This window comes from Artemia sp. Qi Xiang Cuo, chromosome 13 (genome assembly GCF_049724085.1).
Source record: "Artemia sp. Qi Xiang Cuo chromosome 13, ASM4972408v1, whole genome shotgun sequence".
In the NCBI taxonomy this organism is placed as follows: Eukaryota; Metazoa; Arthropoda; class Branchiopoda; order Anostraca; family Artemiidae; genus Artemia; species Artemia sp. Qi Xiang Cuo.
The window spans coordinates 23146414-23173845 of record NC_142806.1 but is presented as its reverse complement, the minus strand read 5'-3'; the positions used below and the strand labels follow the sequence as shown (position 1 = coordinate 23173845).

At 36.9% G+C, this 27432-nt stretch overlaps 1 protein-coding gene across 1 annotated transcript; it reads right to left on the bottom strand.

Annotated features, from left to right (window-relative positions):
• Window positions 1–1031: 1031 nt before the first annotated feature.
• LOC148945086 (uncharacterized) lies at window positions 1032–26743 on the bottom strand. The gene is made up of 2 exons (XM_089099134.1): window positions 26449–26743; window positions 1032–2399 (listed from the first exon to the last, which is right to left on the bottom strand). The coding sequence occupies exons 1-2, from the start codon at window positions 26710–26712 to the stop codon at window positions 1812–1814; spliced, it is 852 nt and encodes a 283-aa protein (XP_088955260.1). The 5' UTR covers window positions 26713–26743; the 3' UTR covers window positions 1032–1811.
• Between the last annotated feature and the right edge of the window lie 689 nt (window positions 26744–27432).

Here is a 27432-nt window from a genome sequence, read left to right as displayed (position 1 = left end):
AAAAGTAAAAGGAGTATGGCTGACAACACCCATGTCTTCTTCAGACCAGAAAATAATGTGCACTTTACTTTAAAAAAAACGTGTATTGTCAGTTTGATATACATATTGTGATATCTATTCCTTATAGCCTTAATACTTCTCTCTATTTGTTGAAGTCAAAAAAGGGAAAACATTTAAAATGTATTTTGTTTTCAGTAGTGCAAATTACTTTTTGGTCTCGAGGAGGTGTGGGGGTTGTCAGCTCTACTCATGCTTATTGTTGCTATTTTGAGTTTGAATAGGCTATTTACTGTAATTCCTGTTCGTTTTGGGTTCTATCTATCTAATATCCATAATAATTGTACCAAACACATTTTGCATGCAAACCCGCTATGCTTACCCCCCCCCCCTAATGTGCGAATCTATAGCGCAAATTTATTTATAAAGTAACGAAGAAACTAACAAAAAAAAAACGGTGTGTTCTCGAATTTGGAGTGAGTGGCGCATAATACACAAGTAACAAAATTCCACCCCCCTACGGAAATAAAAAAAATTAAAATTCTCAAATTTGAAAAACCTTAATTTCCACAGGGGTATTTTCCGGGAGAGTAAACGCCGGCCACCATACTGGAGCTAGGAGACGTTTAATGGTGAAATCATTAAGAAAAGGAGAATCTAATTTCAAAGCTAAAATTAAGCACTGAAACAACAAACACATCTTTGTCTAGTATGGCGCTATTGTGTTCTTGGACAAGAAACAAACAACGTAAGCACGAATAGAAGACAAACTGAAGTAGGGACGGTACCTTAAATAATTCTTTACCTTATCTCTTACACGTTATTAAGGCTCGTTCATTATACCAAGATCTAGCTAACATCACTTCTATCATGGGCGCCCATAAGCTGAATTCCAGGGGGGGCAAACTTCGTCTAATTGCTACTTTTAATGCTATATAATAGAAATCTCAGAACAAAAATATAAAAATAAGGCAGCATCATTCAGCCAGGGGGCAAGAGCCCCCCCCGCCCCCCCATATGGGCGCCCATGACTTCTATACATAATGAGATTCATGACATTGGCTAGTGGAGAAAGAAAGCGTTCACTATATGGTTATAATTCCTATATAGTCTACTTGGGGGAAGCTGAAAAGCCAGTATTTTAATCCCCGCAGTAACTGAGATCCCACATTACCAGGGAGAGATCAATCCCACTGTACTGCCACACCGTTCCACCTTTTGCTTTTTCTTCTAGTTTGAGTTGTTGCGGAGAGGCTTTCACATAATCGTGATCAAATTCCTGGCCCTGCAGCAGTTTTGTTGCAGCTGAGCTAAAACTCCGAGTCGCATTTTATCAAGCCAATATCAATCCCACTGCGCCACTACGAGACTCACCATATCGTTTTTTTTCTTCCTCTTACACCGCTGCAGGGTCTGGAATTTGATTCCGATGGTGAGATTATGCGAAAGATTCTCCATGGCAATTCAAATTAGAAGAAGAGTCCTCAGAGTTTTTCTATACAGCTAAGGATTAACAATCTTTAAAATGATAACACTATTGAATAAGCTCTCGGTTTGGTTGGTCTTAGTTAAATCCCATGAAAATGTTCAGATGAACTGAACTTTCAAAAACTAACACATAAGTATTTGTCCAATAAGAGAGTCATACTTACTCCCGCCATTTACCTGTGCCATTTAAACATTTTTGTCTCTGAATTACTCGGACTATCTGTCTTGGCTTTTGGAAGCTACTTGGAATCGGTATATTGAAAATCGGCATTGAGTCGGAGCCGATTATAACCTATAACTGACTATAACCGACTCCACATCCTGATTTAAACGTCAAAGGGGTCTTTTAAAAGATACCTCACCAAAGTTCTAGGCAGTTCTAACTTAGAAATTGAGCCACGTATGTGCCTTCTTTCTGTCGTAGATTGTATACGGTCACAAACGACAAGCTTGGAGAGTTCTAATAACGACGGAATATTTTCTACTGTATCGACAAGTAGTTCTAGAAAATCTAAGGACATTTTTGTAAACAGCTGCTCGTTTTCGTCAATAATTTTCCTGGTAGGTCTATAGCCGCTTCTAAGAATTAAAATTGCTGTTTTGTTCGATCCATGCAACACTGACCAATAAAACACATCTCTGCCTAACTTGTCTTTACATTTTGAACGGAATCCAGCCATGATCAGTTTTTCCGCAATTGTTTCTCTTGTTTTGGAGCTTGTTTCCATTTCCTTAGTTGTTGCATATAAAGGACACTCGGACCAAAGTGAAGAAGTTCTAGGCCCTGCTCCATTTTCAAGAAGTAAATCAATAATTTCAATGTACAAATGCTTGCAGGCTATCCACAAAGCAGTATGTCCATAAAAATCTGTAGCGTTGATATCAGCCGACCAAACGAGCAGTAGTTGGACTATCTGCAAATGCAAGATAACTATCAGTTAAAGCAAAGTAAGTATCAGCAAATGCTAGAAGCCTGGAAACTTTTCCTGCATTCTCTAAATAATAAATATTCTGTGTTGTTATAGCCTACCTGAAAAGGCTGAACATTACAAATGAAATAAACTTTTAATAAAATAGTTGCAATCGTTTTTTAAAGAGTTCATGGAAACGACCTGCAAGTAAGGAGCGACCTGGCCCAATAGTATCCGAAACTCTAAAAAAAGGAATTTTCATAGCAATATATACATAAAAAGAATTAACATTTTATGCTGATTCTAAATATATAAACTTCATTAAGTTTAATGTTACCAATGAAAAGCTACGACCCTGAGAAAATGTGTTTGATTTTTGAAAAAAGGGGGGAAACACCCCCAAAGAGTTGCGGAATCTTAATGGAAATCACACCGTCAGATACAGCGTATCAAAGAACATCACGGCTGCATGTTTATTTTTATTTATTGAATTTTTTCTTTGTTCTTATCAGGAGGGTCGTATCGAACAAACCTTCCTAGAAGATCAAGAAAGGTTTCAATGGACGGAAATGAAAAATTCTAGTGCCCTTTTTAAGTCATCGAAAATATTGGAGGGCAACTATCCCCCCTCCCACGCTCTTTGTTCCTCAAATTCTTCTGATTAAAATCTTGAGATAACCATTTTGTTCAGCATAGTTGCAAGGTTTAATAATTATGCTTTTGGGGGTCACGTGAACCCCACAGTCTCCCGGGGAAGGGATGTAGTTTGTGAAGTTTGCCCGTTGTTTTCATATGATATCCGTTATTGGGTAGTATAGACATTTTTCGGTGTATTTTTCCATTAGAAGGGAAATTTCCTGGTGTGAACATACCAGGTGAAATTTTACACGGGGGAACTTTCCAGAATTCATACATGGGATTTAATTTATTTGTCTTACTTTATCGTTTGCGACTCCATTTAAGATGTGTAGATTTTCTGAAGGAATTGTACGGAGGAAATTTTCAGCGAAGTTGGAATTCTCTGGGGGATTTTTACGCGGAGGGGATTTTCCCCGGAGAAATTCTCTCCGGGGAAAATCACCATGAGAAATTGTCCATGTGGAAATTTATTCTTCGGAAGAGACTATATAAAATTTTGTAGGCATTGTGTGTTATCAAATGTGTAAACAGCTTATCTTTGAAGCAATGGCCTTAGACAAAATGCAGCGAATTTGTAAAATCGGAATTACAAAAAAGGAAAGTCAAAGAAGGAATTTGATTTGGGCAAAATTAATGCCAGTTCCAATTCTTAGAATATCATCAGGATTTTTGGTATCTATCTACCAAAAATATAACTCATACGGAATTTGCTGCTCATGTAAATTTTAGCGTAAGAGAGCGAGGCGTTGAGGAGGGGACAGCCCCTTTCAAATACAGAATAATTACTGTTCGTTTTAAGTTTGAATGTCGCTCCTCTTACTTTCAGTTAAAAAAACTTGTTTTTTTCAGTTTAATTTCTGAACGTTTTTGAATTAATGCAGGTTTTGATTTTAGATTACCGTACTCGAATAATTAAAACAAAATTTGCCTATTAGTTTTACCTTTTTTGGCTAAATGGATTTTTCAAATTCTTTATCGGACGATTTTGAGAAAAAGGGGCAGGGGAGTGGGCCTAGTTGCCCTCCAATTTTTTTCATTACTTAAAAAGGGCACTAGATTTTATTAGGGCAGTTTTAATTTTATTTATGAACGTTCTTATTAGTAATAAATATACTTATATTACGTAAGAAACTTCTATATTCGTATATTGCGTATATGAGGGGGTTTGCCCCCTCGTCAATACCTCGGTCTTTACGCTAAAGTTTGCAACAATTCTTTGAGAATGACCCCTGAATCACAAAGGGTTTAATTAGAATAAATAACTCTTATGAAAGTACTAAAAAACTTTAGCGTAAAGAGCGAGGTATTGACGAGGTGGCGACCCCCCCCTCATATACGTAATAATTTCTGTTCGTTTTAAGTTTTAATGTTGCTCCTTACTTTAAGTTGAAAAAAACTTGTTTTTCATTTAATTTCTGATCTTTTTTTAAACAATGCTAAGAAATCCGGTCCCCCCTTCATGGAAAATGTCCGTTTTCCATGGCAAGATCTTCCCACGTAACCTTCTCCCCCCGACCCCTCCCCCTCACCAGAAGAAATATCCCCTGAAAATGTCTTTACACTTCCCAAGAACCAATGCTATATGCAAACAATGGCCAGAGTTCATATCTTGCAGCCCTTACCCTGGGGACTCTAGGAAATAAGTCATCCCCAAAGACATAGCTATTAGATTTGTTAACTATACTAAATAAAATGACTATCTCAAAATTTTGATCGGGTGACCTTAGGAAAAAGTTGACCGTGGGAGGGGGCCCAGTTGCCCTCCATTTTTTTGTCACTTAAAAAGGGAACTAGAACTTTTAATTTCCGTTCGAATGAGCTCTTTCGCGATATTGTAGGACCACTGGATCGATACGATCAACCCTGGGAAAAAATAAATAAACACACATCCGTGATATTTCTTTCTGCTGCGTCACTGCTGAGTCATCTTTTCAGCAGATGCTTCCCCCAGGCCAATCAGCGCGTCCCGAGGTGGCGGATAGGGCAGCTTCCTACAAATATGTAGGGTACCTCCATTGTGTAGGGGGCGTGGACCAAGGGGGAACCCAGTCCTTGGGGGTCCTAAATTTCATAGTAAGGAGGAGGTGAGTCTTACTGAGTCTTTCGTCTTACTGATTCTCAAGATATATCTGAATTTCTGTGTCCTTATTTTCCAAATGAAGGAAAAAGACTTTGCGATCAAACGCGGGCTAAACTACGCACATCTGCGAGTTTTGGATCTGTTGTTGAAAGACAGCCTGCAAGTCAGAATTCCTTTGAGTTTGCAAGATATTCGGAACGGGAAGTGGCACGATTCCTGGCTACGATGAAGTCAAGCTTTAGGGGGATGAATGAGTTTTCACTGAAACTCATAAAAGCCGCAAAAACGAGTGTCTTACCTGTCTTGACGGACCTCATCAACCTTTCTCTAGATCTTGGAGTCTTCCCGGAAGCACTAAAGATTGCAAGAGTGGTTCCTCTTCATAAAGGAGGTAAAAAAGATGACCTATCGAATTGAAGACCTATATCTATTCTCCCATTTTCCTCTAAGTTATATGAGAAAGTGGTACATGCCAGTTAAGTTATTATATCGAAAATAATAAAATTCTAATGAAAAATCAATTTGGGTTCAGAAAAGGGCTACCTACGGATATAGCAGTTCTGAAATTGACTGATTGGATTAGTGATGCATTTGAAGCTGGTCTCATACCCGCAGCTGTGTTTTTGGATATGAAAAAAGCGTTTGATAAGGTGGACCACTCAGAGCTTATTCAAGCTCTTGACTCGATTGGGGTGAAGGGTTCAAGCTTGGAGTGGTTTTCATCATATCTAAGCAAGCGGTATTAGGTAGCTCAGAACGGATCATTTTTATGTTCAAAAAACGAAATACAGTACGGGGATCCACAGGGGTCAATCCCGGGATCCCTACTTTTCATTATTTTCATTAATCGAGTGATGCATTACCTGTCAGAGGCTGGTGTCATCCTGTTTGCAGATGACACTTTGCTCTTTCTGGCAGCGCCTTCACTTGGTGTTTTGTATAATAAAATTCGTAATGCAGTTTCTAAATTCCTAACTTTTTCTCAACAAAATCTGTTAACACAAAAGTTTTCTAAAACTTTTTTCATGATATTTTCTAGAATTTTGTTTAGTGCTGGAAATGGCCATATCATGGTTCAAGTAAATATGATAAAGAGAGCAGTAACAACGAAGTATTTGGGGTTTTTAATTGATGAAAACCTGTCGTGGAAAAACCATTCAAGTACAATAGCTGAAAAATTAAGCAAAGGCCTTGGGGTGATGCGAAGAATTAAAAATCTAGTCCCAAAAAAGATCCTGAAAATGATTTATTTTTCTATATTTTACCCATATATTAGCTACGGATGCTCTATATGGGCAAGTAATTTTGTAACATGTTTCAAAAGAGTACAAAAACTTCAGAAAAGAGCTGTAAAATTATTATCAGAATTTGATGATTCTGATGAGGTTCCTGTTCATGAGCATTTTAAAAAGAATAAGTTAATGGATGTATCCCGAATTCGAGATTACCAAGTCACGATTTTCTCGTATTAATATTTGAATCAGCTGCTCACCTCTGCTTTTAAAAATCTTTTTACTTTTAATAGAGACCATCATGATCATAATACAAGAAAAGCTGATAACTTAACTCATGAGTTTAGGAGCACCACTCGGGCATCTTTTGCGATTTGCCAGTATGGTCCCCGTGTTTGGAATATATTGCCCGAGGGTGTGAAAAATGCGCCTAGTCTTCCGGCTTTCAAGTCACGGGCAAAGAAGTTTATTTTATCTCGTGAGTGAATTTGGTGTCAAGCCCACTCCAGGTTGTCATTGTATTTAAAATATTTCCCCGATTTACTTTGCTGTTATTTTTTTTCTATCTACTTCTTGTCTTTTCCCCTTTCGCTCTTTTTTTCCTTTAATCCTTCATCAGATGAGTTTCTTGTATGTTGAGCAGCAAGTTATGAATGTTATTATAGTTAGCTGAGAGCGATAAAATCGCTTTTCCTCTCAAGCTTTCTTTCTTTCTTGGCAGGCGAATAGTGTTTGTTTTCTTTTTTAATAAATGTATATCTCGTATATCTCATATTAAAATAAATCGAAACACACTGTGCCCACAAAGGTTGTCAAGAGGACGTATCATCAAAGCTTCAGGACCGGATGATGGTGTTAAGTTAAAAGTTTCATAGTGAGTTGAAGGGGATGTTGAAAAAAAAGATGCTATGTGCATACTGCTACTAATGCCACTACTGATAAGTACAACTATTGCTACTACTCAAGTTAGGGGTATTAATGTGAACCTTTCAAAGAATGTTTAGGCAAATGCTGAACTAAATCAAAACGAACTATGAGCATTTAGATTGCCAACAGGGTGACAAAGCAATATCATAATAACGGCTTACATTATTAAGTTAGACCTTTCAGGGTAAATTGTGACAGATTTTGAACTAGCCAGAAGACACTATGTATATACTTTTGATACTACTTATACGGTTACTGTGACTAATGACACTTAAGGGCATTAAGTTGAAAAGTTTAGGGGGGGTCAATTAAACGAAAGAAAGACACGTATGCAAGTATTAAAAGGCCATACAGTCAATATCATAAGCAGCGCTGCTCTATCATATCAAGTAATATCATTGATATTTTAAAGGAGCCAATTTGGTTGGAAATTCAAAGCTCTAGTACCCTTTTTAAGAGTCAAAGTGATTGGAGGGTAATCAGCCCTCCTCTTTAGCTCATAATTTTCCAAACACTTCCAATCAAAATTTAAGACAGCTATTTTGTTTAGCATAGCTGAACGGTCTTGTAACTGTATCTCTAGTGCTAATGTGCAGGTCAACCCCCCACAGTTATGCAATTTGCCCACTATGTTTAAAAACTAAATGTTGCCTTAAGATTAAATCAAAATGCACTGTGTTAATTCTAATTGCCAATAAGGCATCTCAGCAGTATCCCAAGAAAGACTGAGGGTATTATGTTCAAATTTTCGGGGCTACTTCCATTATTACTTCTGCTCTTAAAATTTAACTAAACCAAAAGAGTGTAAGTGTATCCAAGCTGTTAAAGAGCTTAGATAGATTGTTTTGTGAATGGTATTAAGTTTTCTATTTCAGGTCAACTATTAAAACATCCATTAAAACAAAATGAGCGAAAATAAAATCAAATAATCTACCAAGCGTAAAACTACCACAAGTCAGCATCGATAAATAAATGAAACCCAAAACGAACAGAAATTGCAATAAATAACCGAGTCAAACCCAAAACGAGCAGAAATTATCGTGATTAGGGCTCAAGACCCCTATGCCTTTCCAATGCCAGAACCTAATTTTTACTCTACTGAATTTTTCTTTTTTTAATGTTTTCACTTTTATAACTTCAATAAATCAAATATTATTAACATTTTAAGGAAAAAATATTAGCATATGCATATGAAATTGACAATGCACATTCATTTGTATTTTTTCAGTAAAGGGCAAATTATGCTCTATCCTTGGGAAGGCATATGGGTTTCGAGCCCTGCTCATGATAATTTCTGCTTTTTTGGGGTTTGAATCTGTTATTTATTGTAATTTCTGTTCGTTTTGGGTTGTTTTTATTTATCGATGCTGACTTGTGGTTGTTTTACGCTTGACAGATTATTTGATTTTATTTTTTTTCATTTTTGGTTTAATGGAGTTCTTTACTTTTCTTTGAAAAACTTATTTTGTGGAAAAAGTTTTTATAAGTAATAAAAGTAAAGGACAATTTAGAAACAGAGTTTAAACAGATTCTTCATCGCCGTAGATCAATGGCAGAAAACATAGGCTTAAAAATAACACTTCCTAGGCTGATCAAAAGACTATAGCAATCGGAAAATTTACATTCACAGATGTAAAAGGTCAAAGAGTTTTATTGTCGAACTCTTTTTCTTCCTTGGTTAGACTGCCTAACCAACAGTCTAAAAAATAGGTTTATCAGACACAAAGACATACTCTGTAGTCTTTGAAGCCTTTTACCGACTGGTAAACCTCTTTCTCCAGAAGATTTAAAAAGTTTCAAAAAGCTTGTTGAGTTTTATCAATCTGATTTTCCCAAAATTGAGTGGAACAGTTTAACAGCAGAATTGGAACTTTGGTCCAACAGCTTTCAGATTAGAGCTGGGTCAAGCTCAAGTACTGTGGAACAGTGGAACCCAGTCCATAAAATGAAACTTTCCTAAAAATACAAAAGATACCCTAATGCATGCGACAGTAGCTTTTTCCCCAATGAACATATGCTATTGAAAATTTTTGCTACATTGCCAGATTTTACCAGCACAGCTGAAAGCAGTTTTTTCCACGTTAAGAAGAGTGAAAACATACCTAAAGAATTCAGCGACAGAGACTCGTCTCAATCGCCTTGTAAGTTTAAATATTCACAGAGATGTTTCCTGTGATGCAAAAAAGAGGTGAGATATTCTGGCAAAAAAAGGCCACGGAAACTAAATTTTCTTTAATGAAATAAAATCCTTGTATTTTTCACATCTTGTAATATATTATGTTTATTTTGTTTATATTAAATGCGTTTTTATAGCCAAATAAAATCCTTTATTGGTATATGTTCCAAAAAATTGTTGGATTTACAGTTTTGGTCTCGCTCGGTGGGTAGTTATAATCCTTTGTGTTTATGTAGAAAGCTGGTATCTTCAATACTATTTACGACCATTGGAATAAGCTCATAGTCTTGCACATCAAATGAAGCAACATAGATACAACTTCGGGCATATTCAAAGTTATTCATTGTGTTTTATAATATTATTCTATTCATCATGGTGGGTAAGCCTCTATGGATTGTTTCACAGGAACTTTAAATGAATTTGGGAGTTTGTTTCAATATTTTGTTTACAAAGCTATATGTATTATCCTCTTGGGAGTACTTTGAAGACACAATTCAAGAAACTTCCACCAGGAAGTGTTCAACCAATTACCTGTAAGACCACCGAGTCTGTTTGCGTTAATAACGGCCGTATTTTACCCTGCCCTTATCTTTTTGGCCAAGGCCAAAGTTAGAAGCAATTACTACCTCAGCTCAAATAAAGAAACGTCCTGAGTTGTCTAGAAATTAATGTCTGAATTTTCAAACAAAACCTAGTTCTTGATTAGCGTTTGGCCATAGATCTATGGTTAAGGTAATGATAAATACCATCTTATCTATTATTAACCTTTGATTTTTTGTAAGTCTAATTTTCCAGGGGGGATATCCTGGGATTAATTTTCTACGGAGAATTTTGTACGGGAGGAATTTCCCGGAATTCGTATACGAAATTTCTTTTTATTTGTCTTACCTTCTCGTTGGTGACCCTATTTTGCATGTGGGGGGGGGGGGGGCTTTGGGGGTACTGTCCGGGAAAAATTTTCAGCGGAGTTGGAATTCTCTGGGGGATTTTCCACGGAAAAAAACTGCATGGGGGAATTATCACCAAAAGAAATTTTATGCAGGAGAAAATTTACATTTCAGGGGGGGGGGGTATTTCTGGGAAACATATTCCACACATGTGGAGGGGGATTCCCCCATGACCTTGAAAAGGATCAGAAATTAAATAAGTTTTTTTCGAATGAAAGTGTGCTAAGGAGTATTTTTCAGGCGGAACCGTAAGCAAGAATTTTTCTGAGGGGAATTCGCAGCGACGATGAAATTGTCCGGGGATAATTTCCCAGCGGAAGAGTTTTATGCGGGAGGAACTTTCTATGAAATAATTTTTCTTGGGGAGGATTTTCTACAGAGGGAAGGGGGTGGATTTCTTGGATTTGTTTGAGAAGCGATCATGAATTAAATAAAATAAATCAGTTTTTTTCTACTGAAAGTAAGAAGCAATGTTAGAAATTAAGACGAGGAGAAGGTATGCCGTGCATGAGGTGGGCTGCCTCCTCAATATCCCGCTGTTTACGCTAAAGTTCGACGTTTGGTCTCAATTCTTTAAGAATGATTCCTGAAAGACAAGGGCTGTGTTAGCTAATAAGAATCAGAGCCTTTATTTAAAGTTTTTAGAAAACTTTAGCGTGCAGAGAGGGGTATTAATGAGAGGGTAGCCCCCTCATATACGGAATAACTTCTGTTCGTTTTAAATTTAATGCTGCTGCTTACTTTTAGTAGAAATAACTTGTTTTTTCAAATGTAATTATTAAAAAAGAACTGAACGAATTTGACGGGGGTCAGTGGCGTGACTCTGTAAGCTCAGCCAGAGTCGACCCGGCTCTAAATGGGTACCTGGAGAAACCTAGGGAAGTTAAGCAGGAAGGGTGTGCGAATGGCTAGCCCCCAACCCGCCATTGCACTTCATGGCTGACGGGCCACGAAACGGAGATCGGCACCGCCAGTTGGGAACTTGAGAGTCTAGTGCCTTCATACTTCCTATTTTGTCTCAAAGAACAGCAGTGAGTTCAATTAGAGGAAGGATATGTACCTTCCCCTGCAATTTTGTAAAATTAAGGCCAGATCCCAAATTTAGTCATTATTTCCAAGTCTACGAAGTCACGAGAGTAGAGATGACCCTATTGATCCGAACATGACCACGTGGTTTTTGGTTTTGTGAGTGGGAATGATAGAAAATGAATTTTATAACTTGAAAAACAAAGAAATTTTTAACATTTGTATATGTTTTTATGGTTTTTGTCAGTGAGAATTTGAAAAACAGGAACTTTCTCACATTTTTGTATGTTTTTATGGTTTTTGTCAGTGAGAATTTGAAAAACAGGAACTTTCTCAAAATTTTGTATGTTTTTATGGTTTTTGTCAGTGAGAATTTGAAAAAACAGGAACTTTCTCAAATTTTTTTATGTTTTTATGGTTTTTGTCAGTGATAATTTGAAAAAACAGGAACTTTCTCACTGAGAAAACCATAAACCACATGGTGCTGTCACGAGTCAGAGCACCTGTGCTGTCGACCTCAATTCACCTATCTTAAATCAATAATTCCCCTTAGAAACAACAAATTAATTTCCCTTTCTTGACAGATCAATCAATCAATGACATCATCTGTCAGACTTTAAAAATTTTCGCCTAGAAACATTTCTCCAGGAATAGATCCAAATCATTAATGTCTTTGCCTCGGGAACAGTTCTACTGGTCGAACTCCAAAGGTTATTAATAACCAAAGGCCATGGAAACAATTAAGCAAGAAACATCTTAGCGATGAATTGTTTTAGCGCGTGAAAAGGTTTCATATTAATTTGAAATGCGTTAGCGCAGAGATACCAATAACAAAGGAACACGCTGAATTTACGTTTAGGGATTATTTGGGCGAAACGGTTTTAGACAGGTTATGGAACTATTTCGGCGAAACAGATAGAGACATTTTAAAAGAAGATTTTTGAAGAGATTTTAGAAGAGAATTTGAGTGTGGTCGTTATAATACACAAGTTTCATTTGAACAGTGTTGTGAGGTCCTCTAACCCAACCCCAAAGGGTTCCAATCCTCCTACCCCAACCCCGAAGGAAGCCCCCGGTCCTCAAAGCCCCCCAAACTCCCAAAGGCCCTCCACCGGTCCCCCAAAGGCCCACCCAGACCCCCAAAGGCCATCCCCAGGCCCCAAATGTCCCCCAGGCTCCCAACTGTCCCCCCGGACACTCAAAGGCCCCCCAAGCTCCCAAAGGGCCACCGGCGCCCCAAAGGCCCACCCAGACCCCCAAATGCCATCCCTGGGCCCCCCAAAGGCACATCGAGCGCCCAAAGGACCAACGGGGTCCCAAAGGCCCACCACCGGTCCCCAAATGTCCCCCACGCACCCAAAGGCCCTCCCCGTGCCCCAAAGACCCACCCACAACCCCCAAAGCCATACCCCGACCCCAAAGCCCAAACCCCCGTCCCCCAATGTACCCCCGAGCTCCCCAAGGACCACCCACCCTCAAAGGGCCCCCACACCCTCAAAAGCTCACCCCCAGCACCCCTCGTTCGTTGATGTGTGTTGTCTGAAACCGATGATTTGGGATGTGTAGTTTGCTACTTCAGGCTTTTCTGAGCTAAGGTTTCCTAGTATTTCCTAGGTGAATGTTGTCTGAAACCAATAGTTTGGGATGAGTAGTTTGCTATTTCAGGCTTTTATGAGCTAGGTTTCTCAGCCTTTCGTTGATGTGTGTTGAGTGAAACTTATGATTTGGGATATGTAGTTTGTTATTTTTGACTTTTCTGAGTTGGATTTCTTAGTCTTTCATAGGTGAGTGGTGTCTGAAACCTATGATTTGGGATGTGTAGTTTGCTATTTTCGACTTTTCTGAGCTGGATTTCTTAGCCTTTCATAGGTATGCGTTGTCAGAAAATTATGATTTGGGATGTATAGTTTGCTGTTTCAGGCTTTTCTGAGCTAAGGGCAATATGGTAGCTGGCAGAAGCCTCCAAAACAAGTGCAATCATCTGTACAAGAATGTAACGCAGCCGGCCCGTCCAACTTCCATCATACAGTGCCTGGGCATTCAAGAGCTGCCCCACTTATGCACGGTCAGGAAGTGGCCCTCCAGCATGCACTACCTGGTCCTTCGGATGCCCAAGTGCAGCCGGGATATAAACCCGTCAGCATTTTTTCCTACCTTTCTATTTCTTACAATTTTTAGTCCTTTTCAATCCCCATATACACTTATCTCTGTGAGATATTAACCCCCCCCCAACCAGTGTTTTAAATTTATCTCCCTCGGAGATATCTAAATGTAATTTTTTGCAATGAAACCACTCGCTTCTCTGCTCCCCCCCTCCCTCAGAGATATTTAAATGTAATTTTTTGCAAAGAAACTGCTCTTTTCTAATCTTTACTATCGCTTCGATATCTCATCAGCTACTATTTTTAGGTAATTTCAATTAATATTCACCATGTGAAACTCAAAATCCCCATATTTTTCACAATTGATTATAACATAGTTTCAAGAGAAGAAACTGAGTGAGATTATTCACATTTATCTATTTGTCACATATGAATCCCGTACTTTGCGCAAGGATATTTCAAAATAACTTTCAATCTTACAAAGTCTTGCCAATATTTTAGTGATGGAGAGACATTCCTGAATAAGAATTAACGGTTCTCGAATTTAATTGTAGTTTCCCAGAGAATACGCTTGGAAACAGAGCAGACACGAGATTAAAAATAATCTAGGCTCATTTGGAGTCATAGACAACCTGTACGGGGAGTAGGCGAAACGACTTATGTCAACTAACAATACGGTTTTTTGGGACATTATGTAAATAACCGGAGCCCGGAATGCGTCGATGGGTCCGGGGAGTGCTGTGGGGGCAAGGTTAGGGAAGCGCCGGGGGAAGTGCCACGGGTCAGGGAAGTGCCACAGGGATGCGCCACGGGTCAGGGAAGTGCCACAGAGAGGCGCCACGGGCACGAGAAGCATCGCGGGACGCGATGCGGGGGCCCGAGAAGCGTCACGGGGATGCACTGTGGCTCCTAAAAGCTCCGAAAAAAAAAAGTTTTAGGAGGGGGAGAGTGAGCACTTTTAATAGTGAAAAAATAGAAATGAAAAGATAAGTGTTTCTTAATTCAGTGTCTAACCATTTCTCTTCGAAATTTAGCGATTTTAGCTATAACAATTTTCCTAAATTAAGGGGAGGGGCCGTGACTCCATGATTTTTGTTGGGGAGGGGGCTAGCACTTTTAATAGTGACAAAATAGAAATGAAATTTAATTTAAACACTTTTTTTTTCAGATATAATAATGTTTGGTGTGATTGACACAGAATATATTGGTCTGAAATATTCCGCAACTGGCATTATATTCGAAGCAGCTTTCTTACTCCTAGACAATCAACGACGTGAAATTCATTGCTATAAATGGAACATCAGATACAATATGTATAAGTACAAGAAAAACAGATGGAGTCCAACACTAAATTTTATAAATCAAAATGGCTTTTACGCTAAAACCATACGACCACATAATGAAAATGGCTATGAAATAAAACATGTACAACAGGAAATTCAGGAAATATGCAGTTTTTTCGGTGTGCAAACTGTTTATGTTAAGGGAAACGTGCCAACTGATAAACTCTTACTAGAAAAATGTGATAAAAACATAGCATTATTCAATTTAGAAGACTTCAAATGTGAGAAATACCTGCATTCAGTCCATGACCCAGAAGATGAAGTTAGATATTTCGCTAAATATATACCGGAAAAGATACCTGACATGGAAAAATGCATCAGATATCCAAAGTCCAAAACATGCTCCTCCTCATATCAAATGGATTAAGCTTCTTTTTTTTTTAAATATGTCATTATTTTTTTTAAAATTTTTTAAATATTTTTAAGCAATAAATATCTTAAGCCTCAACCGTTTTTATTATTTATAATAGTCCATCACCATGAAAATTATAATTTAAGATTCAAACTGCCAGGGAACACACTTTCAAGTTCAGCATGTTGGAGAACCCTAAATAGTAACCCCTAAACAGGTAAGTTAACACTAAAAGGTTAAAGAATTTTTCTTAAACTATCTTAAGGCTGAGAAGTTTTTATTCTTTATAATATTCCTTATCCACGAAAATTAGACTTTAATATTCAACATGCCATGGAACATACATTCAAGTTCAGCTTGTTGGAGAACCCTAAATAGTAACCCCTAAAAAGGTAAGTTAACACTAAAAGGTTAAAGAATTTTTCTGAAATTATCTTAAGCCTGAGACGTTTTTATTATTTAGAATAGTCCTTCTCCACGAAAATTATACTTTCAGATTCAACATGCCAGGGACCACACTTTCAAGTTCAGCATGTTGGAGAACCATAAATAGTCAAGCTTAAAAACGTAAGTTAACCCTTAAAAGGTTAAAGAATTTTTCTGAAATTATCTTAAGCCTGAGACGTTTTTATTATTTAGAATATTCCATCGCCACGAAAATTATACTGTAAAATTAAACATGACAGGGAACACATATTCAAGTTCAACATGTTGGAGAACCCTAAATGGTCATCCATAAAAAGGTAAGTTAACCCTAAAAGGTTAAAGAATTTTTCTGAAATTACACTTTCAGATCCAGTATGTCAGGGAACACACTTTCAGGTTCAGCATGTAGGAGAACCCTAAATGCTCACCCCTAAAAGGGAAGTTAACCCTAAATGGTTAAAGAATTTCTCTATTTATGTAGAGTTTCAACTAGCTATGGCTAAGTTTGTTAAAGACAAACTATTTTCTTGCGAAAACACAAAATCAGAAAAAATGTTCAATGTTCCTTTAGTACCTACGCAATTAGGCTTAAATGAAGATATTTATGCAGAGTTTCAACTAGCTATTGGTGAGTTTGCTAAAGACAAGCTATTTTCTTGCGAAAACACACAAAATCATAAAAAAATGATATCTGTTCCTTGAGTACATATGTACCTTGACTGAAACTGAAAGTATTTATGACTGGTTTCCACTAGCTCTTGCTAAGTTGGATAAAGACCTGCTGTTTTCTTGTGAAAACACACAAAATCATAAAAAATGTTCAATGTTCATTTAGTACATACGCAATTGTACCTAAAATGAAGATATATATGCAGAGTTTCAACTATCTATGTCTAAGTTTGATAAAGACAAGCTATTTTCTTGCGAAAACACACAAAATCAGAAAAAATGTTCAATGTTCCTTTAGTACCCACACAATTAGACTAAAAATGAAGATATTTATGCAGAGTTTCAACTAGCTATGGCTAAGTTTGCTAAAGACAAGCTATTTTCTCGCGAAAACACACAAAATCAGAAAAAATATTCAATGTTCCTTTAGTACCTACACAATTAGTCTAAAAATGAAGTTATTTATGCAGAGTTTCAACTAGCTATGGATAAGTTTGATAAAGACAAGGTATTTTCTTGCGAAAACACACAAAATCAGAAAAAATGTTCAATGTTCCTCTAGTACATACACAATTAGGCTAAAAATGAAGATATTTATGCAGAGTTTCAACTAGCTAGGGCTAAGTTTGCTAAAGACAAGCAATTTTCTTGCGAAAACAGACAAAATCAGAAAAATGTTCAATATTCCTCTAGTACCTAAACAATAAGACTAAAAATGAAGATATTTATGCAGAGTTTCAACTAGCTATGACTAAGTTTGCTAAAGACAAGCTATTTTCTTGCGAAAACACAAACAAAATCAGAAAAAATGTTCAATGTTCCTTTAGTACCCTCACAATTAGACTAAAAATGAAGATATTTATGCAGAGTTTCAACTAGCTATGGCTAAGTTTGATAAAGACAAGCTATTTTCTTGTGAAAACACACAAAATCAGAAAAAATGTTCAATGTTCCTTTAGTACATACGCAATTAGACTAAAAATGAAGATATCTATGCAGAGTTTCAACTAGCTATGGCTATGTTTGCTAAAGACAAGCTATTTTCTTGTGAAAACCCCCAAAATCAGAAAAAATATTCAATGTTCCTTTAGTACCTACGCAATTAGACTAAAAATGAAGATATTTATACAGAGTTTCAACTAGCTATGGCTAAGTTTGCTAAAGACAAGCTATTTTCTTGCGAAAACACACAAAATCAGAAAAAATGTTCAATGTTCCTTTAGTCCCCACAGAATTAGGCTAAAAATGAAGATATATATGCAGAGTTTCAACTAGCTATGGCTAAGTTTGCTAAAGACAAGCTATTTGTCTTGCAGAAAACACACAAAATCAGAAAAAATGTTCAATGTTCCTTTAGTACCTTCACAATTAGACTAAAAATGAAGATATCTATGCAGAGTTTCATCTATCTATGGCTAAGTTTGCTAAAGACAAACTAGTTTGTCTTGCGAAAACTACACAAACTCAGAAAAAACTCTGTATCAATGTCTCCATTTTTAGTACTAATCGCAATTAGGCTACTAAATGAAGATATTTATGCAGAGTTTTAACTAGCTATGGCTAAGTTTTCGCTAAGAAACATAGCTATGTTCTTTAGCGAAACTTAGCCATAGCTAGTTGAAACTCTGCAAAAAATATGTTCAATGTTCCTCTAGTAGCCTATGTAACTAAAGGAACATTGAACATGTTTTCTGATTTATGTAGAGTTTTCAACTAGAAAATAGCTATGTCTTTAGCAAACTTAGCCATAGCTAGTTGAAACTCTGCATAAATATCTTCATTTTTAGTCTAATTGCGAGGTACTAAAGGAACATTGAACTAGGTCTATGTGTTTGCTAAGATAATAGCTATGTCTTCAGCAAATAGCCATAGCTAGTTGAAACTCTGCATAATACTCATTGTTAGCTATTGGAGGTACTAAGGAACATTGAAATTTGTCTGATGTGTTTTCCAAGAAATAGTGCTTACAAATTAGCATAGAGTTGAAACTCTATAGTATCTTCAAGTTAATTGTGAAGGTACTAAAGGAACATTGAACATTTTTTCTGATTTTGTGTGTTTTCACAAGAAAATAGCTTGTCTTTAGCAAACTTAGCCATAGCTAGTTGAAACTCTGCATACAAATCTTCATTTAAGTCTAATTGTGTAGGTACTAAAGGAACATTGAACATTTTTTCTGATTTTGTGTGTTTTCGCAAGAAAATAGCTTGTCTTTAGCAAACTTAGCCATAGCTAGTTGAAACTCTGCATAACATAACTTCATTTTTAGCCTAATTGCGTAGGTACTAAAGGAACATTGAACATTTTTTCTGATTTTGTGTGTTTTCCAAGAAATAGCTTGTCTTTAGCAAACTTAGCCATAGCTAGTTGAAACTCTGCATAAACTATCTTCATTTTTAGTCTAATTGTGAGGTACCTAAAGTAACATTGAACATTTTTTCTGATTTTGTGTGTTTTCACAATAAAATAGCTTGTCTTTAGCAAACTTAGCCATAGCTAGTTGAAACTCTGCATAGATATCTTCATTTTCAGTCTAATTGCGTAGGTACTAAAGGAACGTTGAACATTTTTTTGTGAGTTTCTGTGTTTTCGCAAGAAAATAGCTTGTCTTTAGCAAACTTAGCAGTAGCTAGTTGAAACTCTGCATAAATATCTTCATTTAAGTCTATTTTCGTATGTACTAAAGGAACATTGAACATTTTTTCTGAGTTTGTGTGTTTTCGCAAGAAAATAGCTTGTCTTTAACAAACTTAGCCATAGCTAGTTGAAACTCTGCATAAATATCTTCATTTCAGTCTGATTGCGTAGGTACTAAAGGAACATTGAACATTTTTTCTGATTTTGTGTTTTCGCAAGAAAATAGTTTGTCTTTAACAAACTTAGCCATAGCTAGTTGAAACTCTACATAAATAGAGAAATTCTTTAACCATTTAGGGTTAACTTACCTTTTTAGGGGTGAGCATTTAGGGTTCTCCTACATGCTGAACCTGAAAGTGTGTTCCCTGACATACTGGATCTGAAAGTGTAATTTCAGAAAAATTCTTTAACCTTTTAGGGTTAACTTACCTTTTTATGGATGACTATTTAGGGTTCTCCAACATGTTGAACTTGAATGTGTGTTCCCTGGCTTGTTTAATTTTAAAGTCTAATTTTGGTGGCTTTGTAATATTCTAAACAATAAACACGTCTCAGGCTTAAGATAATTTCAGAAAAATTCTTTAACCTTTTCGGGTTAACTTAACTTTTTAGGCGTGACTATTTATGGTTCTCCAACATTATGACCTTTAAAGTGTGTTCCCTGGCATGTTTAATCTGAAAGTATAATTTTGTTGGCGATGGACTATTCTAAAGAATAAAAACGTCTCAGGCTTAAGATAATTTCAGAAAAATTCTTTAACCTTTTAGTGTTAACTTACCTTTTTAGGGGTGACTATTTATGGTTCTCCAACATGCTGAACTTGAAAGTGTGTTCCCTGGCATGTTGAATTTGAAAGTCTAATTTTCGTGGAGACGTTCTATTCTAAATAATAAAAACGTATCAGGCTTAAGATAGTTTCAGAAAAATTCTTTAACCTTTTAGTGTTAACTTACCTTTTTAGGGGTGACTATTTATGGGTTCTCCAACATGCTGAACTTGAAAGTGTGTTCCCTGGCATGTTGAATATGAAAGTATAATTTTCATGGTGATGGACTATTCTAAATAATAAAAACGGTTGAGGCTTAATATATTTATTGATTAAACATATTTAAAACATTTGAAAAAAAAAAATGATATATTTAAAAAAAAAAAAGCTTAATACATTTGATATGAGGAGGAGCAAGTTTAGGACTTTGGATATCTGATGCATTTTTCCATGTCAGTTATCTTTTCCGGTATCCATTTAGCGAAATATCTAACTTCATCTTCTGGGTCATGGACTGAATGCAGGTATTTCTCACATTTGAAGTCTTCTAAATTGAATAATGCTATGTTTTTATCACATTTTTCTAGTAAGAGTTTATCAGTTGGCACGTTTCCCTTAACATAAACAGCTTGCACACCAAAAAAACTGAATATTTCCTGAATTTCCTCTTGTATATGTTTTATTTCATAGCCATTTTCATTATGTGGTCGTATGGTTTTAGCGTAAAAGCCATTTCGATTTATAAAATTTAGTGTTGGACTCCATCTGTTTTTCTCGTACTTATACATATTGTATCTGATGTTCCATTTATAGCAATGAATTTCACGTCGTTGATTGTCTAGGAGTAAGAAAGCTGCTTCGAATATAATGCCAGTTGCGGAATATTTCAGACCAATATATTCTGTGTCAATCACACCAAAAATTATTATATCTTAAAAAAGAAGTGTTTAAGTTAAATTTCATTTATATTTTGTCACTATTAAAAGTGCTAACCCCCTAGCAAACAAAAATAATGGATTCATACCCCCCTCCCTAAATTAGGAAAATTGTTATAGCTAAAATCGCTAAATTTCGAAGAGAAATGGTTATACACTGAAGTAAGACACACGTATCTTTTAATGTCTATTTTGTCACTCTTAAAAGTGCTAACGCCCCCCCCTAATTTTTTTTTTCGGCGCTTTTCGGAGCCACAGCGCATCCCTGTGGCGCTTCTCGGGCCCCGCATCGCTTCCCGCGATGCTTCTCGTGCCCGTGGCGCATCCCTGTGGCACTTCCCTGACCCATGGCGCATCCCTGTGGCGCTTCCCTAACCCGTGGCGCATCCCCCGACGCTTCCCTAACCTTGCCCCCACAGCACTCCCCGGACCCATTGGTGCAGTCCGGGTTCTGGTTATTTACATAATGACCCGAAAAACCGTATTGTTAGGTAGCATAAGTCGTTTCGCCTACTCCCCGTACAGGTTGTCTATGACTCCAAATGATCCTAGATTATTTTTAATCTCGTGTCTGCTCTGTTTCCAAGCGTATTCTCTGGGAAAAGAGTACAATTAAATTCGAGAACCGTTAATTCTTATTCAGGAATGTCTCTCCATCACTAAAATATTGGCAAGACTTTGTAAGATTGAAAATTATTGTGAAATATCCTTGCGCAAATTACGGGATTCATATGTGACAAATAGATAAATGTGAATAATCTCACTCAGTTCCTTCTCTTGAAACTATGTGATAATCAATTGTGAAAAATATGGGGATTTTGAGTTTCAAATGGTGAGCATTAATAGAAATTACCTAAAAATATTAGCTTATGAGATATCGAAGCGATAGCAAAGATTAGAAAAGAGCGGTTTCTTTGTAAAAAATTACATTTAGATATCTCCGAGGGAGGGGGAGCAGAGAAAAGAGTGGTTTCATTGTAAAAAAAATTACATTTAGATATCTCCGAGGGAGATAAATTTAAAACAATGGTTGGGGGGGGGGGTTAATATCTCACATAGATAAGTTTATATTGGGATTGAAAAGGACTAAAAATTGGAAGAAATATAAAGGTAGGAAAAAATCCTTACGGGTTTATATCCCGGCTGCACTTGGGCATCCGAAGGACCATGTAGTGCATGCTGGAGGGCCACTTCCTGACCTTGCATAAGTGGGGCAGCTCTTGAAGGCCCAGGCACTGTATGATGGAAGGTGGACGGGCCGGCTGCGTTACATTCTTGTACAAATGATTGCACTTGTTTTGGAGGCTTCAGCCAGCTACCATATTGCCCTTAGCTCAGAAAAGCCTGAAATAGCAAACTATACATCCCAAATCATAATTTTCTGACAACGCATACCTATGAAAGGCTAAGAAATCCAGCTCAGAAAAGTCGAAAATAGCAAACTACACATCCCAAATCATAGGTTTCAGACACCACTCACCTATGAAAGACTAAGAAATCCAACTCAGAAAAGTCAAAAATAACAAACTACATATCCCAAATCATAAGTTTCACTCAACACACATCAACGAAAGGCTAAGAAACCTAGCTCATAAAAGCCTGAAATAGCAAACTACTCATCCCAAACTATTGGTTTCAGACAACATTCACCTAGGAAATACTAGGAAACCTTAGCTCAGAAAAGCCTGAAGTAGCAAACTACACATCCCAAATCATAGGTTTCAGACAACACACCTCAAGGAAAGAGGGGTGCGCGGGGAGAGCCTTGGAGGGTCGTTGGGCCCCTGGAGGGTGGGTGGTCCTTGGGGAGCTGGGCGGGACCTTGGGGGACGGCGGGTGGGGCTTGGGGGACCGGGGTTGGCATTGGGGGGGGGGGGGGGGCCTGGGGGGCGCCGGGGGGGCCTTTGGGTGCCTGGGGGACATTTGGGGACCGGTGGAGGGCCTTTGGGACCCCGTTGGTCCTTTGGGAGCTCGATGTGTCTTTGGGGGGCCAGGGGATGGGATTTGGGGGTCTGGGTGGGCCTTTGGGGCGCCGGTGGCCCTTTGGGAGCTTGGGGGGCCTTTGAGTGTCCGGGGGGACAGTTGGGAGCCTGGGGGACATTTGGGGCCTGGGGATGGCCTTTGGGGGTCTGGGTGGGCCTTTGGGGGACCGGTGGAGGGCCTTTGGGAGTTTGGGGGGCTTTGAGGACCGGGGGCTTCCTTCGGGGTTGGGGTAGGAGGATTGGAACCCTTTGGGGTTGGGTTAGAGGACCTCACAACACTGTTCAAATGAAACTTGTGTATTATAACGACCACACTCAAATTCTCTTCTAAAATCTCTTCAAAAATCTTCTTTTAAAATGTCTCTATCTGTTTCGCCGAAATAGTTCCATAACCTGTCTAAAACGGTTTCGCCCAAATAATCCCTAAACGTAAATTCAGCGTGTTCCTTTGTTATTGGCATCTCTGCGCTAACGCATTTCAAATTAATATGAAACCTTTTCGCGCGCTAAAACAATTCATCGCTAAGATGTTTCTTGCCTAATTGTTTCCATGGCCTTTGGTTATTAATATCCTTTGGAGTTCGACCAGTAGAACTGTTCCCGAGGCAAAGACATTAATGATTTGGATCTATTCCTGGAGAAATGTTTCTAGGCGAAAATTTTTAAAGTCTGACAGATGATGTCATTGATTGATTGATCTGTCAAGAAAGGGGAAATTAATTTGTTGTTTCTAAGGGGAATTATTGATTCACGACAGGTGAATTGAGGTCGATAGCACAGGTGTTCTGACTCGTGACAGCACCATGTGGTTTATGGTTTTCTCAGTGAGAAAGTTCCTGTTTTTTCAAATTCTCACTGACAAAAACCATAAAAACATACAAAAATGTGAGAAAGTTCCTGTTTTTTCAAATTCTCACTGACAAAAACCATAAAAACATACAAAAATGTAAGAAAGTTCCTGTTTTTCAAATTCTCACTGACAAAAACCATAAAAATATACAAAAATGTGAGAAAGTTCCTGTTTTTCAAATTCTCACTGACAAAAACCATAAAAACAGATATAAATGTGACAAAATTCATGGTTTTTCAAGTGAGAAAATTCCTGTTTTTTCATTCTCACTGAGAAAATCATAAACCACGTGGTCATGTTCGGATCAATAGGGTCATCTCTACTCACGAGAGAGAAAGATCTACGAAAGTGGGTCGGCCTCGATAATTCAAAAGATGGTATGCTACAGAAAATAAACTTTACAAGAGACCAAGAAAACTGAAAAAAAAGTTTTGGGTTTTTCAAATTGCTAATAACGAATGCTAAAATATTTATTCAAGAGATTCCTTTATCTAGCCATCAAGATAAAACAAAAAAAAATTGATATCGAAGATGAATCTTTCATTTCTTTTTTTTTGCAAAGGTATACTAAAAAATTAAAAAAGAAACTTTTAATTATCTTAAGGACCACATTAGGTACAGGAAAGCGGAACAAACCAATTAATCGAGCAAGTTTTTTTTCAAAAGGGAGGGCTGTAGTATTACTTTAAGAAAAAAAAACTGTCAAATACCGTGTTTTGAATTAATCCAGCCGAGATACCGACAATCTATTTGAAATAAGCTGGTGAGGAAAACAGTATTTCGTCTTTTTTTCCTCAGTGTTTAAAGCCAGGCTTAGGAAAACCTTGAGTGGATTAGCGTGGCAGAAATTTAAACTAAGCACCAGGTAATTTTCTGCAGACAAGTTCAATAAGACTATGGATTTGTTTTTGATTATTTCTCCTATTTCGTCAACAGCATTTGGGTCGATGGGGAGGGCAGTTGCCCCCCACCCCACCCAGCTTTATTTTTACCCCTTCCCTAGATTTGAAAAAAAACCTTTTTATTGGGTACTTTAATTGAAAAATATATTTTTGGTATTCTTTTAAAAGAACTGAAGAAATGTTAAATTTACCCCCCCCCCTAGATTCTGAAATTTACAGTTTTGCCCCTCCCAACCACATATTTTGAAAAATATGTATTAATTTTCGAGAATTCAAGTAACTGATCGCCAGTTATTACTTAATATTAAAATCTTACTCTGTCTTAGTAAGCAGGACAAGAACTTCCTGTAATGGATGATCGCTTGTTTATATTTTAGAAATAACATTTGTCCCACATAGAATGGAAAGTTATAAAAAAAAATACCTCGTCTATAAATGTGGTTGGGGATCCCTAGAATTATTTACACTACAAGAATCTTATGTACTGTGGGGATAACGAGGGGAAAAGGAATAATAGGGATTCGGCAGTGCTCCACTGGAACAGGAGCAGCAGTTAAAAACCCAATCTAATCCCAAAGCTAAAACATAGTATAAACTATTAACCCAATACATATAGAAACAGATAGATATACATTTTTAGAAACTGAATTTATTGCAACTACAGGTAGCTGCAGCAAAAGATATTAGATGCGAGATCCTAGAATAGATAATTGTAGGATTTTTTTCTAAGAAAAATTCACCAATAACCACACCAATGCACAAAAAAATTACCGTCGTGCGAAGAAAAAGCAACACTGCTTCTGGCAGAAGAATGTATTTTAAATTACTGAAAGATCAAATAACATGTATTTTTTAAACGGATTGGTAGATTATACTTAAATTATTTTATAGTCTAATTTTAGATATTTTGTATGAAAAAAAACAACAACAAAGAATTATTCAGAAACCGCTTCGCGTGTTTTGCCAATAGAAATAGCACATTGTACAACAGAAATGGCACATAGCTGCAATTATTAACGAAATGTCCAGCCTCCACACGTGTTTGTACTGACTGTAATAACATAAAAAAAGATTATATGAAGCTTTGCTGATCCACCAAACTAACTTTTGTTTTCTAAATATAATTCGAAAATTAGTGACTATCTATTATCACGATAAATAACAATTAACTTTGAAGCACGATTTCTCAGAAAAAAAGTATAATCGTAGATTTTTCATTAGGCGAAAAGTTTGCCCTTTTCAAAAACTGTGTACACCAGATGACAAACTCCAAACCACTGTATATATAATTAGTTGTATATTGTATATATAATATAATAAAACCTATTATATATACAGTGCTCCAAACATAGCGAGTGTTGCGTGAAGCATGTCACCCGTGATTGAAGAAGTTACACTCTCGTATGTACACCACATGGCGGATAAGGGCAATTTTTCGTGTTTGAGTCAGGGTCATGATTTGCTATGGAGCAGGGGGGGGGGGGTGTAAATTCCCCCAGACACCAGTTTGCTCCCTTAGTCTTCTTAGAGTCTTCAAAAATCTTGTCAAAACTAAGATTGTTTTGCATAATTAAAGCATCCACAGAAACTCAGTTTTCTATAGTATATTTTTGCCTTTATAGTACATAATGGCTCATTTTTCACTGTCGTTTTCACTTGACTTGGGAAAACTGAATCCAACTTTGCCTCCTCCATGGATTTTTACAAAATTACAACCCTGCTTTGAGTGGCTAAAATAAATATTTTTGACGTAACACCTTAAACTAGGTATCCTTTTCTCAGACCACACTACCTTTCTATGACGAACAAATAAATGTACAAATGGGGATAAATCTATTTGTTAGACAGTGAAAACTGGTACAAAAGTCTAGATGTTTCGATCACATATACAGTGATTGTCACCACGCACTGATGATGATCGCTGTTATATGTGATCAAAATATCTAGACTTTTGTACCTGTTTTCACTCTTTAAATAAATGGATTTATCCCAATTCGAACATTTATTTGTTTTTCTAAAATAAATAAAAAAAGAAAACCTCTATTACTACCCTCTATTACCTTAAAATTCCCTTTTCTACAAGCCGAAACAATTGGTGGTTCAAGTCTTCCACTGGGGTCTCTACTTCTCAGGTTAGGATTTGCCCCTCCTTCAAGAAGTATGTCAACAATTTCTACGTCATCAGATAGTATCGCTACCGAAAGAGCAGTCAAATCTCTGAACCGTGCATCAATATTGCATCCACTCTGAACAATGTCTCTTATAAGTTGATAATTTTTTGATTTAATTGCAAAATGTAATTCTGGTATTTTTGGGCCAGCCATTCAACTAAATAAAATCAAACCCAGACCAAATATATTCCAGAATAAATGTATTGCACCTATGTACTCAATCTACTGATATTGCCAGTAGCTCTTTTAAAACTCTGGAGAAATCTATTTTTAAACAGTAGCATCTCGTAACGGGAATTTCCTTTGCCTATTTTCCTATAAAATATTCATACACTCTTAATCATTGATTTCAATAAAAATTTATTACCTATAGTTGACTTTACTATTTGAGCAATAAACTGTGATAAGGTTTTAATGGCGAGAAGCCAGATTCTCGTCCTATTTGAAAATATCAGACGCCAAGAAAATTGAAAATTTTCTCGAGAGTGTGGCCAATTGGATGACGTATGGTGCGCTAAGGATAGAATATCAAGTTTACACAGCTATTTCGTCAAAGGTACTGTAATAAAATATGAAAATAAAAAATGGAAGAAGATGCTGTCTGCCAGCAGATACTTTGCAATAGGACCTTTAAACTAAACTCCTTTTATGACGGGTTGCTAAGAAAAGTTTTATGTACCAAATGGAGTGAAAATGAAATTTGACTGATTAAATTAGTTGATGGAACCTTACTTAGGCGTACAATACCTTAATAAATTAGGAAAAATCGAGAATTCAGTTTTTAGATAAAAAAAGACGGTATTTGCCTAGATAGCGACCTGGAGATAAAGATACATGTTAAAAAAAACAACTCTTATTTATAATATGCAAAAT